Raw genomic sequence first — 15,483 nt, forward strand, 5'->3', positions numbered from 1 at the left:
ACAATGAAAATTCGCTGTGTTCACAGGTTACCCAGGTTCCTATCGAGTCCTGTGAGCAGTACGGGACCTGTGGAGAGTGTCTGAGCTCTGGGGACCCACACTGCGGCTGGTGTGTCCTGCATAATATGTAAGTATCCATGAGTAGCCATCATATTTATACATAGATTCTCTTCTGAAAAAAGTGTTTCCGTGTTCTTCCTCACAGAAAACACAAAGGTTATTTGTCTCAACATTTATTTCAGTTTTAACGGAGCTTAAGTAAATCAGACAACACCTGCCTGGAAAGAGACAGCTGCTCCCTCAGAGGTGCAGAGCTGGTGCTACTATATCGGTTTATCTCCTGCTTTGAGAAAGATTGATATTTAAAAGAAAGTAATACCATTTAGAACTAGACATTTTTTAATAAAAAAAATAATGGAAAGATTTACAGAGATCTCTGCTTTTACAACTTGTCATGTATACAAGAATGAAAAGTGAGAAAGTTTGGAGGGTTTTACCTTCTGTTCTAAGAATAAGCATAATAGCCATGAGTGACACCTGCTGGGGCTGAACACTCACTGCAAGATGTCCAACTTTAGGTTTACATGCAAAGATACAAGACATGGCTAGAACCTAATTGAAATTAATTTAAAACAATATCTTGTGATGAATTTATTTCTTTACTTTTTTTTTTAAATCAATGTGGTGAAAACACAAAGAAAAAGATAGAAAGTAAAATTCAACACCTCACTCTTACACTCCTTTTTGTTTCTGAGAACATCTTAGCTGCCCTGTCTTGAATTTGTTGCTCAGCTGCCCCTCCCCTGCCAGTACGGAGTTTTTGAAGGTATATTTGCGTGTCACAGTGCCGCTGCAATTATCATTATCGTGATGGCGGCCCTGGCAAAGTGCACTTAAAGTAATTTACACCACTCCGAAGCCGGGACAGGACAAATAATTGCCCGCCGACAAGGTAATTCAGCATGTGCCTGCAAGGAACAGGCGATGCTGACTGAAGCTCTGTATTCTCTGCAGCTTGCGCGCCTTCACACAGGGATCATTTACCACAACACAACCCTCCATGCAGGGTTGTTAATCACATGCTTTTGTGTAGGTGTGGAAGGGTAGGGAGTGATTCAAGTCGCTTGGAATCAGAATCCATGGCGTGGGGGAAAAAAAAGGTCTTGATGCTAAATGCTGAATGGGTTATGAAATTGCATCTATGATGGGGAAACATCTGTTTAATGTGTATGCAGGTTTTCAAGCAAACAAACTGGGTTGGAAGCTGAATGTGTGTGTAAGCAATGTGTGCGGGGTCAGTTTTTTTGTGTACAACGTTAGCGTGTGTGGACTGTACTGTGGGGAGAAAAGGTCAGCACCCTGATTTACGTTAGATCAGCCATCTGTTCGCTCAATAACAGGAACCTTTGTGTCACCTGTCTCTAGTCCTAATCTCCCATTCTCTATCCTGACCCAGCACCAAATGTGGCAGGACCCCTGTCAGCTCCAGCAGAGTTACTGCAGGGAGGAAATAAAGTTATTGGAAGAATAGGAAGCTTTCACTGAGCTCCATATGGTTGCACCCATAGATATCTGAAAGTACAACCATGTCTCTAACAGCTGTTGTCATAATATTAACTTGAATTTTCAGTTTTCAGCTTTTAAATAATTAATTGCTTTTATTATATAATTAATATGAAGAATATATTTTAAATCTACCCATGTAATCTTTACATTCAGTTTTCTTGTGTTCTTTATAAAGCACCTAGAGCTGTCACCGTTAATCAAAACAGCAGCTGGTTGGAAGACCTTGAATGGCATTAACATGTTTGAAATGTGGAAAAAACACTCATTAAAGGCTATAATTGGAAATGTTATTATATACATCTAAACATATATTCTTCATGTTTGACATGGCTAAATCCGATGAGTGAAGATGTCTTGGGAATATTTCTCCACACAACAATCACACTTTTTTAACAAACATAATTGCACAATAAGTTGCAGAGTTCTCATAGCGGTGATGCGACTTAGCCTTATACCTTGGAGGAACAGTGAAACATACACTTAGACATCTCAAGCAATCAGTTTAGGTTGCAATGCTTTTTGTTCTCTTCTCCAATCTAGGTACGTACTTGTAGAGCTGTAGCAGCTTATCACACATGTGACATAAAGGTCTTAAAACAGTTGTTTAGACCACTTTGTATCAAAAGATGTCTAGCTTTAGAATGAAAACACTGTCAAATCTTTGTTTCTGAAGGACCCTTGGCACCCTCTTAGATCGGTGGTCCAAGATTTTTGCATTTTGGTAATGTTGATGTATAATCAGCAATTAGTGTATATTTTATGCCATAGCTAATATTGTTAACAGAAAATTATTTTGAATGGAGATATTTTATTTATTCCTTAGTCTATGTCTTAAGGAGTTCCAACATTTTTTTTGTTTTTTTTTTACAAATTTTCACCAAAATTAGAGTTTCTACTTGCCTTTAATTAAGGCAATTATTTTTTTTCTGGTTTACTTTTGATGGGATATGATGTTCGACTACATGAAAAGATTTTGAAGTGGCTGGCATTTCTCATCTCAATCATCTCTCTGGCAATATTTTCTGACAATTTTTTTATTTTTTTTGAGTTGGTGGCACAAATATTTCAATTGGGTTTTGAAAGTGTTAATAACCATAAAGGCTGTATAAATGTGCAATAAAACAAAGAATAAAAGGACATGTCTGTCAAAGGCTGCCAAGGAGAAACAAAGCAGCTGCATCCTTCTGGTGAAGAGCTCCCACTCGCCCAAAATTACATTTCTTCCCAGTGGTTTGCTATCCACAGCTGTGATGACTGCTGATTCCTTTACCCCCAGCTCACCCCCCACCCTACAGCAACACAGAGCTATTGTTGATTTTATAAAACTGTCCTTCCCAGTTCCTTCAATTTTTGCATCTCCCTCCAAGCCCGTCTGCGAAACACTAGGTTTTAGGCTACGCCGCTTATCTCATCCCCTTTCAGTTTCGTGCAGCTTCCATTTAGGTCTCTCTCTTCCCTCTGGAATCAGCTCTCTGACACTCCAGAGATGGTTGGCTTGCCACACATAAATGCCCCTCTCTTTGATCACCCTCCTCTTCCCTCCTGCAGCTGCCATCCACAATATTCACCCTCTATTCATCCAAACCTTGTGGTGTCCTGTATGTCTTTTTTCTTTAGGGTGTGCATTTTTATTAGATTGCTGCATTGTGAAGCAGCTAATTAGGAACATGGAAGAACATTAGTTTGATTTGAGATGATGAAGAGGTGAGAATTCAGGGTAGCTGACCAAGAACTGGCATCTCAGTTTTCTCCGCCGTTCTATTTTAATCCAGTGTGGTTTGAGCCTCCTAAAGTCCTTTAATTACCAGCAGCTGCTAGGCATCCGCTGAATGCAAGAAGAATGAGATGGCAGAAGGGGGTGGGTGTGTGTGTGTGTGTGTTGCACAAGAGGGGGGGGGGGGGGGGATGCTGGGATAAAAATGAGGAGAAAAGAAGCTGAGAGAAGAGAGAAGCTGTTTGATGCTGCACACTCATCGGCCCACAAAACAGTGCTGCATGTTGATTGCAGCTCAAAAGGAGCTCATCATCTTGAGCACTCTTCAGCCACAGTCCTGTGAATGGTTAGTTCAGCCTCAATCCAACCAGTGTCCAAAAAATACGGACTTATTCCGTGCTCTCCACCCAATCCTCTTCTTTTGTTCTCCCTCAGCCTGCATCTCGTCACTATTGGATTAGCTGTCTAATCATGGCCAAAAAGAAGCTTTTCTATCTCAGATTGTCCTACATCTCTGTTCTGCCTCCATCCTCTTGAGTTGCTCCCATAATTCAAGAGAGTATGACTGGCTTTGATGAGATTTGTCAGGATTAGCAGCAAGTCTGACTTAAGTCCAAGAGGGTTTGAGTGTCAAGGTCAAAGGATACAAAACAGAGCGGGTTTTGCAAAACACAAACAAGTGCATGATGATATGTTGTGTTAGAAGAAAGTGTTCTAATCACATAGACTGTGTCGCTGCAAGCCTGCCTTAGCACATATATAATAAAGAAGTGGCATTCTTCTGGATAAATCCAAACCCAGACTTGTTTACTGAGTTTCCAGATTTTTTTTTTCCTGCTGGGTACACATCTCCACTGTTATGGAATCCAGTGCTGGTCTGATTTAAACCAGTAAACTTGATGAACTAGTACTTTGATAAAGCTGCCTTTAAAAAAAAACTCTTTGGACTTGGCTTTTTAAATTAACAACCACACAAAGCATCTTTTGTGCAGCCCAGTACAGTGAGTACCGCTCATACCCAGACATTATAGAAACCAAACAACAACTACACAAACATATGCCGCAGCTCAGGAGAGCCAGCAGCTCTAGGCTAGATTGACCTGTCCACTCACACCTCAAAAACACACCTCTGATGACCAAAATGTTCAGTTTTGGTTAGAGAGAACAGATGGTTTGAAAGAGGGCTAAAGGTCGGAAGCCATTTTTGTTAAAAGTGCAAAGCATTCACTGAACACAGGATGACGATTGTTGTTTTAGCTTCCAAGCATCTTTAATTCGGTCCTGGAACTCATTCCAATGAGATTACACATCTTTATCAGAGAGGCCCATTCTTTCAGAAATGTTTGCAAAGTATTCTGCGTGTGTAGGTGCTTTGATTTATACAGATGTGCCAAGTAACGCCCAATGTCAATGATCTGGGTGATCTGGCAGTGTGGTTTATGTGATATCAGGTTATCATGAGGGTGACAGCTTTGAAGTGTTGGTGAAGGATCTGCAACCAGAGTCAGCAAGCATTGGAACTATGCTGTTAGCAGGGTAGCAAACCTGTACAGAACTATACCCATTTAATAGTTCTATACTGGTGATAAAGCCACATTATAAAGGTCATTGGAGGCTTCATACTCCAACCAAATGAAAATTTTTAAGTGATTGTTTCTTAAACTGTTACATATTAAATTGTAAATTTATCACTAACAGATGCAAACAGTAGCTTTTATTAGCTATCCATGTGGTAAACCAACAGAATTTAGAATAGATGTAAAAGGAAGGAAATACACTTTGTTTTTAAAACCAAACTTGATCTTATAATAAAGTAATATGGTGTTGTATCATATCAGCCTCAATTCCCCATCCAGACATTGAATTTTTATGAGGGCATGTGGAGATACAGCTAAATATAATAAATGTGGAGAAAGTGGCATCAATTAATAGTCATGCAAAAAGAAAAAAAAATCCAAAACAAACATAGTAAGTTGTTTCCTTAATATTGTCAGCTTATACTAACAAGAGGCGGCAAACAAATACAGGAAAGGTTTTGGTTCAAAATGAAAAATTGTATTAGTTTAAGAAATAAAATCTAAAGCATTATCTACAATAAAGAATAATGTCTTTGCAATCAATGTTTGCATATCAAGTTATTTCCGATCAATCTTCTCCTTCTCGGTTTTTATTTTAGTACTTTAAGTTTGTTTTTTCTTGCTATTCTGTCATTAAGTATATTGGTTTAAGTAATTTTTTTTTAATTATTATTCAGTAAAAATTTAAAAAGCCAGAGTTTTCTTTAATATAGTATAGATTTAGGGCACCCACTGTATTTGCCCAATGGTAAAGATGTAGAAAAATTTAAATGTTGAAGTAAATAAATGTAGTATATTCACGTTCATTCAGTGGAGACAAAATTCCAAAATTAAATCATTTTTATTTACATAATCACCACTTTAGCATTTAATGACTAATTTGTAATAGATTTACACCATTTAGAAGGTGTCTAGAACCTTTAATTTATGACAAATCTTGTAGTATAAATACATGACATGGGCATATTTCTTTTATTCACTCTTAAAATTGAAATATAACATAGTGTTTTATCAATCAGGATATAAAAAGACAAATGTAGCGAGACAGGATGAAATGGATTAAAAATAGATTTAAAGCCAGGTTCTTGCACACATAGTATTCTGTGGGAACATTTACCATGTAGAAAAAATTGGTAAGTGATAAAACCATACCATTATATTTGGAAAATAGAATAAAAAAATTAAAAAAAGGCAAGCACATTTTCTCTTTAATATATTTTGCATTCGTTTTTCATCCTGATCCTTTCTATGGATCCTGGGATCCATCGGGAAAACAATTCTTGATAAAATAAATCACCAAGATCTATGTGGTGATCTAAACCAGATGTTTGAATAAAAATATGGTTTAAATGATTTAGAGCTGATTTTGCCACCTGATTATCAGCAGGACTTGGCAAAGCCACGCTACTGGTCTAATTCCATTATTTTAATTAGCTTAACAGCTCTTCGTGGTTGTTGCTCCAAGCTGTTTTTCGGCTAAGATTACAAGATTACAATAAAAATAAGAACCTGTTGGATCAACAAAATATAAACACTTTATTCTGACTCCAGGCTGTGTAGTGAGCTACTTACTCAATTGCAGGCAATTATATGTGAACATTAAAGGAAACTAAAGAGAACTAAACATATGATCTGTGGCTTGGACCATGCATTAAATACAAACACATTAAATAACAATTATAGAAATCAAGTTTTTACGCTGTCATTGTGTTTCTTTTCTGTATCTTGTTTTTCCTGATTATGTATGTTTTTCAAGCGATATTGTTGATCACAGTGCCACGGTACAAATTATGTCAAACATAACATCCCCTCTAATTTGCCACTGGCAACAACAATTAGCCCAGCGGTGAAAATGGCTGCTTCAGTCCATTGTAAATGTAGGGCTGTGTATCTAATGGCCACCTCATCAGCTGAAGCCTCCAGTTAGCAGACAGAGGGAGGCTACATCCATCTTACCAATGAAGCCTAATGAGATATTGATCACAAACATGCAGCTCCATCAATATTTCTATAGATTCCTGGCACGTAGAACTGGTACTGTGCTGCAGTATGTACAGTACATATGGACAGGTGACATAAAATACAGTTAAAGACTGTGAGGATTTGTTACATCCTGCTGTTATTTTATTAGAGGCATCCATGTCTTCTTTTGTTGCATTTCCCTTTTCCCTCCTCACGTCTCTTTTGGGACAATCTGTGGTGGGCTGTAAGGCGACGAAAGCCCTCACCATTGAACGAGTCTTGGACTCCTGGCCCTCTTAAAACGTGTATATGAAAGGACAGCTCAGGGTGTCTGTATAGAAATGGGGACTTAGTTTACACTACATCACTTTCAATGAGATATTTGAGATGATGTAAATTGATTGCGCCCTAGCAGTGCTCAGTCTGTCCTGCCATCCTGCAGACACAGTATCAGGAAGAACAGCAAACAGTCATATAGTTTAGGTTGTTGTTTCTACCGAGATGTGAGTCCATGATTGCATGTTTGTGAGTCACCAAAACTCTAGTCATATTTAGGCTGTACTTTTACATTTTTTTTGCTTACTTTACTTTATTCCATTCTTGCTTCCGTACATTTTTTTCTTCCTCCTGTCTTGACCTTATTTATTGTTTCTTTCCTGCTGGTTACACCTCCCCACCTCCCTTTGCTTCCATTTATCCCTTTCTTACTTGATTTATTGCTTCGTTACATTTTTCTCTTCTCTTTTTTTCTCTCATTTGTTTAAGTGCAATTCTTTTCTTAGTTACGTGCTCATTTTTCTTCACTCTTTCCCCATTTGTTTCCTTCCTCACATTCCTTTATTTTTGACCCTTAATCTACTTTTTCTACATCCTTCAAATTGTCCCTATATATTTTTTTCTCCTACCTAATTTTCTTCCCTTTGGCTTCTACCCTCCATCCATATTTTTTTAACCTTACATTCATGTTCATGTTATTCAGTTAGAAATACTCCCTTTTTCTTCTCAGGTCATCCTTCCAGTCATTCCTTATTCTTTCTTTTCTACCTTTTCTCCATTCCCTGATTCCTCACCTCAGGTTGTGTTGTCTCTTTCCTTTCTTCCATGATTATTTTTTTCATGGTTTGATTTATGGGTACAGATAAGAATTATTTTAATTATCCAATATTCTATCGATTATTTTGATGATTTATCAAGTAATCAGATGAAAAATTCAAAATTTTTCTGATACTTGAAATACTTTAGCTTGTTTTATGAGTAGCCATAGTGCATTGCAGCATTGAGGATATGCTGCTATGGAATGCTTATTCAGTTTTGCAGTTTAGCACTTTTCTTTTGTTAAGTTAAAAATAACAATTTTGACATTTTCTGTCATTTTCTCTGTGCTTCTTTCTGCTCCTTGCCATCTCTCTCCATGGCTGATTACTGTAAGCATCCACATATTAGCGCCGCAGGTAGTTATTAGCAGAAAAAAGCCTTGTCCGTCACAAATAACAAACTGGTCATGGTGCCCAGATCAGAATTTTAATAAGCGTGGTACTGGACCCATTGCAGATATTATTTCTCTTATTTTTTTGTGTCTTCCTGTGCCTTTTTCTATTTTTATTTGTTTTCACCATTTTTATTCTACCTTGTCCCTTCCTTCATTGCATTTTCATTACCTTTATTCTCTTCTTGATCTCATCTTTTTCCTCAAGTCTTTCCTAGTTCCTTCATCACCCTCCCAATGCATTTTAAAAAAACAATACTTCAGAGGTCTGATGATTGGTGGGGACTAATGGTATTGGACTCCCTGCATCAGCCCAGTAGTATGCCCCCTTGCTTACAGGCAAGCCATCTCCATTGTTCGGTCATTTTCCTCTCCACATGGCATTTTTCTGTTCCTGTTACCAGTTAGGTAATGGCGGTGTTTTGTTTTATGGCTTCTTTTCAGTCTTTCCCTCCTGGTTTTAAGCATCGTTTTCACAGCAAGTGCAGCATTTAGATAGGCCTCAAACTTTCACTGACATCCTTCTTCTATGGAGAAAAGGAGAGAGCAAAGGCGTAGAAAAGGGATAGATAGAAGAGCAGAAACCTTCATCAGTGCGTGCCTTTCCCTCCCTCCTTTCAAGGCTGAGGGATGTGTATGTTAGAATTTGTTCAAATTGATTAGTTGGAAATTCTTGCTCTGGATTATTTGAACACAAAAATGTCTGGAGGGTATTATATGGGTTTTAACAACTGGTTTTAGCAAATACATTTTTTTTTTTATTAAAGAAACATAGAGTTCTGAAAAGTGTATAATTCCTAAGTACCCTAAAATAATACCCAAAGCAATTATTTACTTTTTTAGAGATCATCTAATTTATAACAATGTCAATGGGTTTTATGATAGTTAAACTACCAGAGCAGCTACATTTAGGCTTTTTGTGAAGGTCTCAGAAGTTCTTCAGAAAACATTATTTCAAAAAATAAAACAAATATATGCCAAAAATAAACAAAACAGGGGAGTGATAAAGACAATGGAAAAGTTAAAATTCAGGTATTTTAATATTCAGTTTTTATATTCCAAGTTTTTCTCAACATAAACTGACTGAAGCAAATAAGGTAGCTGTAATAACTACAGTATAGAGAAGCACAGAGATCCACATGTGTGGGAGAAAGTTGATAGGACAACTATTTGTTTTATACCCAACAAATCTGGAGTTTATAAATAAAAAGCCTTTAGCAGTTTAGAGCTACCCATGTGAAAAACATGGTTCTCAAAGGTGTTTCAACTTGTAAGCAAAGTGTTTTTGTCTTGCCAACTTGGAAAACCCTCAAAGGGTATGAATACTTTTACAAGGCACTGCAAAAAAACAAGGAAGCAGCCATTTCAGCAACAAGGGCAGAGTTTTGATGGAACAATATCAGGGTCAATTGCCTCTAGCTTTTACTACAGGCAAAGGAAAAATATTTACCGCTTATTACATGAAATGGACTGGATAGAGTGGATGTATGTGCAGTATCTAGGCATGGAGGCGTAACAGGGTGTGCTTGAGCACACATGTGGGGAATGCAGTGATGAAACGCTAAGCATCAGGGAGGAAAGTGAGTGACAGGCCGGACTGAAGCAGGAAGATAATAGATTGTACCGAGGTTGTTGGAGTTGGGGGGGGGGTGAGGAAGGCAGGACTGTCGTCAACACGCTGTGGCACACTCTTCAGCTAATGAGGGAGGCAAAGAGGTCAGCTTCTAACTACAAAAAGATAATGACCGTCTCCAGAAACCATGGCAACAGCAAACATCCTGCACGTCTCCCACCCCTGCTGCCTCATCCCCTCTTGCTGTGCTCTCATCTTACTTCACCTCACTGAAAAACGTTTTTTTTTTTATTCCAAAAAAAATAAATTAAGTCTCACATTATGGAAAATAAATGCGGAGCTTTTTGTGCCTTAATAACAGGTCAGGTTTTGCATCTGTACCCATACGGCCTTGGAGACATGCATAAAACATTGTGCCACAGCCCACACCTGAACGCACATTAAGGATCATTTTCTGCTTCTATTGTGAATGCAAAAAAAGAAAATAAAGAAAAGAAAGCACCTCGTTGCAGGCTGAGTAACACCTTGTCTAATAAAAGGTATACTAATTTAAACTTGTGAAAAAGCAAGGGAAAAGTGAAAAATATAAGCAGATAAATGGGAAAGCCATGCACAAAAAAAGCAGCAAATTGAGTCAATTGTGTGCCCTGAACAGAAGAGAGAAGGTAAATAAAAAGTCATATTTAATTGCAAAAATCAATTAAATAAATAACCAAAAAGAAGAAACCAGGTAATCATTTCTAAAGGTTTCCCAAGAGAAAACTCTGCACTAAAGTGTTTACATGTGAGTGACTTTATGTGTGTGTTCTGGTGTGAGCTTTGCTGTGCTTAAGTCTACTTCAACTTCTGACAACATAATTACACACAGAGGCTTGGGATGAAGTTGTAGCTTTGTCTATGTGAGACGGTGTGGTTAAAGAGCATGATATGAGCCTTAACACAAACTGCCACACACACTCACACACACAACCCCACACACTGTTGTAGAAGTACATTAGCGGCATGGACAATGGCTGACCTATCAGGGTCCAATTAAAGCTGCTGTGACCAGTCAGCCAGTTAGCTTAACGCCAACACTGCCGGGTTGGTTGGCGATACAGAGCCTTTGGTGTAACGGTGTGGAAGGAGCACTCAGTTTTAATGGGAAGAAGGAGGCAAAGTTTTAATGAGGGATATATCTGTGTCGTTTGCTACTTGATATCCTGTCTGACCTCCAGGATCTCTTACGAGAAAGTGCCTTTCAATTTGAGGTAGTTACATCTGTTAAGTTATTCCATAGTTGATAGATCAGATTGTGGTGCAAAGAGCACCATAGAGTATTTAGAGATTGCACAATCTCAAATCGTTTTAATACTTCTTGAACTTTTATGTATTTCGTCATTTATGAAGCTATAACTTTAAAAGGATTGTAGTGGAATTTTATACGTAAAACAACTAAATGCAAAGTCTAATTAGGAAAGTTGATTTTACAAATTGAAATCTAAAAGTGTGGGTTCTTAGGAATTTTATTGTTGCATCATTATTCTTTTTTTCCATACTTATAGGTATAGTGGAGGATGTTTTTTTCCAGGTGAATCATTAAAATAAATGGTCCTCCTAATTGTGGTGATATCTTTATGTAAGGCCGTCCTAGTCATGCCCATTTTCATTTACTGGTGGTGAGTCTGACATGGTGAGAAAATTGCAAATCTTCTTTTGAAAAGTAAGCTTCTATGAGTGATGCAACTCATAGACGCGTCACTCATAGAAGGGGGGGTCTTTTCACTAACCTGTGGAAGTCCTCCACCTTTAAGACTGTCAGTTTGTGTTAGTGGTTAAGCTTACCTTATGGTTTATTCATTCATTTAAAGGAGTGTATAAAACCTAACTCTGTCTTTCTTTGACTGATGTTCCTTTTTCCCATCCAGATGCTCTCAAAGGAAGTGGTGTGAGCGAGCAGATGAGCCGTATCGTTTTGCTGCCTCCCTCAACCAGTGTGTCAAGGCCACTGTCTATCCTGACAGCATTGCAGTATCAGAGCCAAGTGTGCCCGTAAGTTTTCTCACATGACCGAAATGTTGCACCTGAAACAAAAAAACTTAAAATCCTGAGAAAAGACCTGAATCGGGCCAGCGAGCAGTTCATTTGGTCCTGATTATGCCTCATGCATAAACATTAGATGGGTAGGTTTTTTAAGAGCTTCACGTGGGTGTTTTAGGCATGCATATGTTCATTTGTTGCGGAGCAGTCAATATTTGTGCCAAGACGTGTTTGCGTGGGAGAGTATGTAGGCGGTAAAGTTGCCAGGGTGCAGAAGAGTACAGTGCATTATTTCCACATGGGCTGAGTCAAAACGGTCAGAGATCAGAATTGAAAGTTGTGGAAAATGCTCTTCATCTTTAGTAGGAACTCTGATACATACTTTGGCTTTATAAACCCACACTGGCAAAGGGTCATTTTCTGCTCTTCATTTACAGATTGATTTCCTTGCAATAGCTGTGGGATATTAAATTTTTTTTCTAATTCATGTGGACTTGGAAAGCTTCTTTCTCAGAGTTTCTTCATTTCTTTCTAAAAATCCCCCAAATGTTTTTTATCAGTTTTTTATCCAAGTCTTGTATGGCTTCGGCAATATTGGCACTCTGTGCAGTAACACCATAATATTGCCTTGGTATCTATGTCATCTGGCTCCCTTACCCTGCAACTGATCCAAGATAAGTTTATAAGATGATGACTATCTCCTTTACGGGATTTTCTAGATCGTCACGAAACACTACCTAGCAGAGCCCTCCAAAATGGATAAAAAAAAAACAAAAAAACAACTATACTACAGCAAAATGGGAATAAATCTAGTAGCATATTACTGTGTGAATATGTTTTAGACTTATCGATTAAAAAAAATCTTATTTATATAGGTGGGGTTATGCAGCTTACATTTATTATTTTTGTAGCATTAAATATCATAAGAATGTTTTCAAATTAAGACAAGAATAACAGTCCTGCTCAGTTTCCCAGACTAAGAACCAGTGACAGAGAAAATCCATAGTTGATGTTTTTTGTTTTGTTTTTTTCCTTTCTTGCAGATGTTCTTTGTCACTGCCAGCTAACTGATTGTCTGTTCATCCATCATCCATCCTTCTAAATGAATGCTCCATTGAAATATAGATTTGTGACATGCAAAAGGTATAATACCTGATATTATCCAAGCCAAACCGTTTATTTGACAGTTAAGGTCCTCTGACATATAACCAAATAGAGATGCATTGGGGTGTGTCCCTTTTTCATTGATGTAGAAAAATTATATTTGTATAAACTGAATATTGACATTAGCTCATATTCTATTAATATGCTATACTACAGAGATGCCTCTGGAAAAAGGTATCTTCTTATGGAAGGTATTATCTTGGCTCAAAAACAGACTGCTGTGTGTTGAATTGTCACTACCAATCATGATACTTTATAACTAGAACCCCATTAAAACTAACGCCTGTGTGTATTTTCTGTCCCCATGAGTAATGCATGATAGATACACTTGAAATCAAAGAGCCTTTAAATCACTTTTGGTTTTTTATCTTGGTTCTATTTATAAATGTGTAACACTTCGATGAATTGTTGCTCTTGATAAACGGAAAAAAAATTTACAAACATACATGTCTATATCTCAAAGGGAAGTACTTACGGGCTAAATCTAATGAAAATGATCACATATAGATCTTTTTAAGAGCCAGGTTATAATAAAAGCATTTCTTTGACCCCACAGGTCCGCAGGGTCAATATTTAAAAACCTTAAGCATGGGTGTTCGATTGTCTTGGATTATTTTTAATGAGTGATTACAAACTGGAGATAGAGATGGATTGAGTTTTTTTCCCCTATTCTTCTGAAGCAGAAGTGATCCAGTTGTTGTATTCATATACAGTATCAATGGAGATGCAGTGAGATCGGAATTTGTCACATGAGGTTGTTTTGGTGTTTGACCAGGGTGCTTAATGGGCATATCTCTATTGCACCTCTGTCAATTACAAGACCTGCGCTGCTGGCAGTCTATCTAGCATAACCTGGGTCTTGCTAAGGTTTTTCCCTTCTGGCTCTATAATGCCTTAGGTAGCTCCAGAACAAGCTAGAGATTGTCGCTAGGTAGAGGGACACCTAAGTTTTACCCTTGGGCCAGTTTTCTCTGCAAACTGATTTTCATAAGCAGAAAACGATGGGTGGATGGACAGACAGACGTATCGATGGACATTTACACAATAGTAAGTAAACTGGTTGAGACAACCAGTTGAAGTTTAAGCTAAACATAAGAGTTGGGAAGAAACTGGATTGTTGGTGTAAGATGGGATGCACTGAGTATTGCTATCTCTCAGACTTACAAAGAATTATCAAAAAAGTGGAAACTATTTATTAAAGAGAGACAAGTATCAGGAAAATAGGCAATAATATGATGGAAGGTAACAGGATCTTAAAAAACTCAAGGATCACAGAATATATTCACTGAAAACACAAGATGTCACACCTTCAAAAAGATGGATCTTTACCATCAAGGCTGTGATGTTGCCCATATCCAATCTTTAATTACACATTGGCTTCTTCAAGCAGGTTAGTTCACCATGTCACTAAGCTCAAATATCTTTAAGCAAATTTCTCAACATGCCATTAAATTCGCTGCAGTGCAATGGCCGCCGCAGTCAGCACATCACAACCCAGCATTTGCAGAAGGCGGAAAATGTAATTTGTTAGAGATATCGGACCAATAAATCAGCAGCTGTTGTGTGATAAAATTATGTAAGAATGGACCAAAATGTCTAGTGTGTCTCCTAGCAGGTATAGAATCCCATGCAACAAAGATTTGAGGTAGTTCTGAAACTAGAATAGGGTATCAACTTTTACTGGCAATGTGGACCTAATAAAGAGGCCTGTGAGGGCAAGCTTAGGTTTAAGCCATTGCTGTTTTGTTAGCTTTGAATGCAGATTCATCATTCAGGTTTTTCTAAAGTCCCACAATTCAAAGAAAGGCTAAGAAAAGGCATTGCCTCATCCTTTGTTCATGTCTTTTTTTTAAATTAAACTGGACTGAAATTCCCCTGCTGGCCACTTTAAAGAATGCTAGTTTACTCCATAGTCATTTCCTACCTGTCAGCCACACCTGCTGGAGGCTCATCCCACCTTAAACAATCAGAGCCAGGACACAAAATCCTGGGAAGGTAATTGCCATCTCCATGACAACTGAGACTCCTCATATGGGTTTCAGGACAGATACATAAGCAGAGCAGGAAGAAAAGACGAAAAAAATGTGCTTGCTACAAATCTGCCACCAAATATGTCTGTTGCTGCCAAACTACAAAAAACACCCACAGCCAGCATCATGAGAGAAGGCAGGAAAACAAAAAAGAGCAATAGCTTAATGCCCCGAGACACGCTTACTCTCTCACTTTGTGTTTAAATATGTTCATGAGCAAATTCTGAAGTCTTTATCTGCAGATGTGTGTATGCACATGACTATGGTGAGAGCTAATTAATATGAGAGGTTGCTCGGGAAATCCGAAATTGAACAAAAGACATTGATTGCTGATTGCTGTAATCAAGGATCTCTCTGATGCCTCACAGCGAGGCAACACAAACACGGGCAAA

The 15,483-nt window shown here is 38.0% G+C and overlaps 1 protein-coding gene across 2 annotated transcripts in view; it reads left to right on the forward strand.

The window, feature by feature from the left end:
• The window catches only part of LOC119784976 (plexin-A2-like), a 261,005-nt gene that overhangs the window by 145,283 nt on the left and 100,239 nt on the right, over positions 1-15,483 (forward strand). For both annotated transcript variants that reach the window (XM_038287311.1, XM_038287312.1), the window contains exons 5-6: positions 27-127; positions 11,786-11,909. In XM_038287311.1, coding sequence (XP_038143239.1) covers positions 27-127; positions 11,786-11,909 — 225 coding nt within the window. The remainder of the gene's footprint in view (positions 1-26; positions 128-11,785; positions 11,910-15,483) is intronic.

This window comes from Cyprinodon tularosa, unplaced genomic scaffold (genome assembly GCF_016077235.1).
Source record: "Cyprinodon tularosa strain WSP-4 unplaced genomic scaffold, ASM1607723v1 ctg239, whole genome shotgun sequence".
NCBI lineage: Eukaryota > Metazoa > Chordata > Actinopteri > Cyprinodontiformes > Cyprinodontidae > Cyprinodon > Cyprinodon tularosa.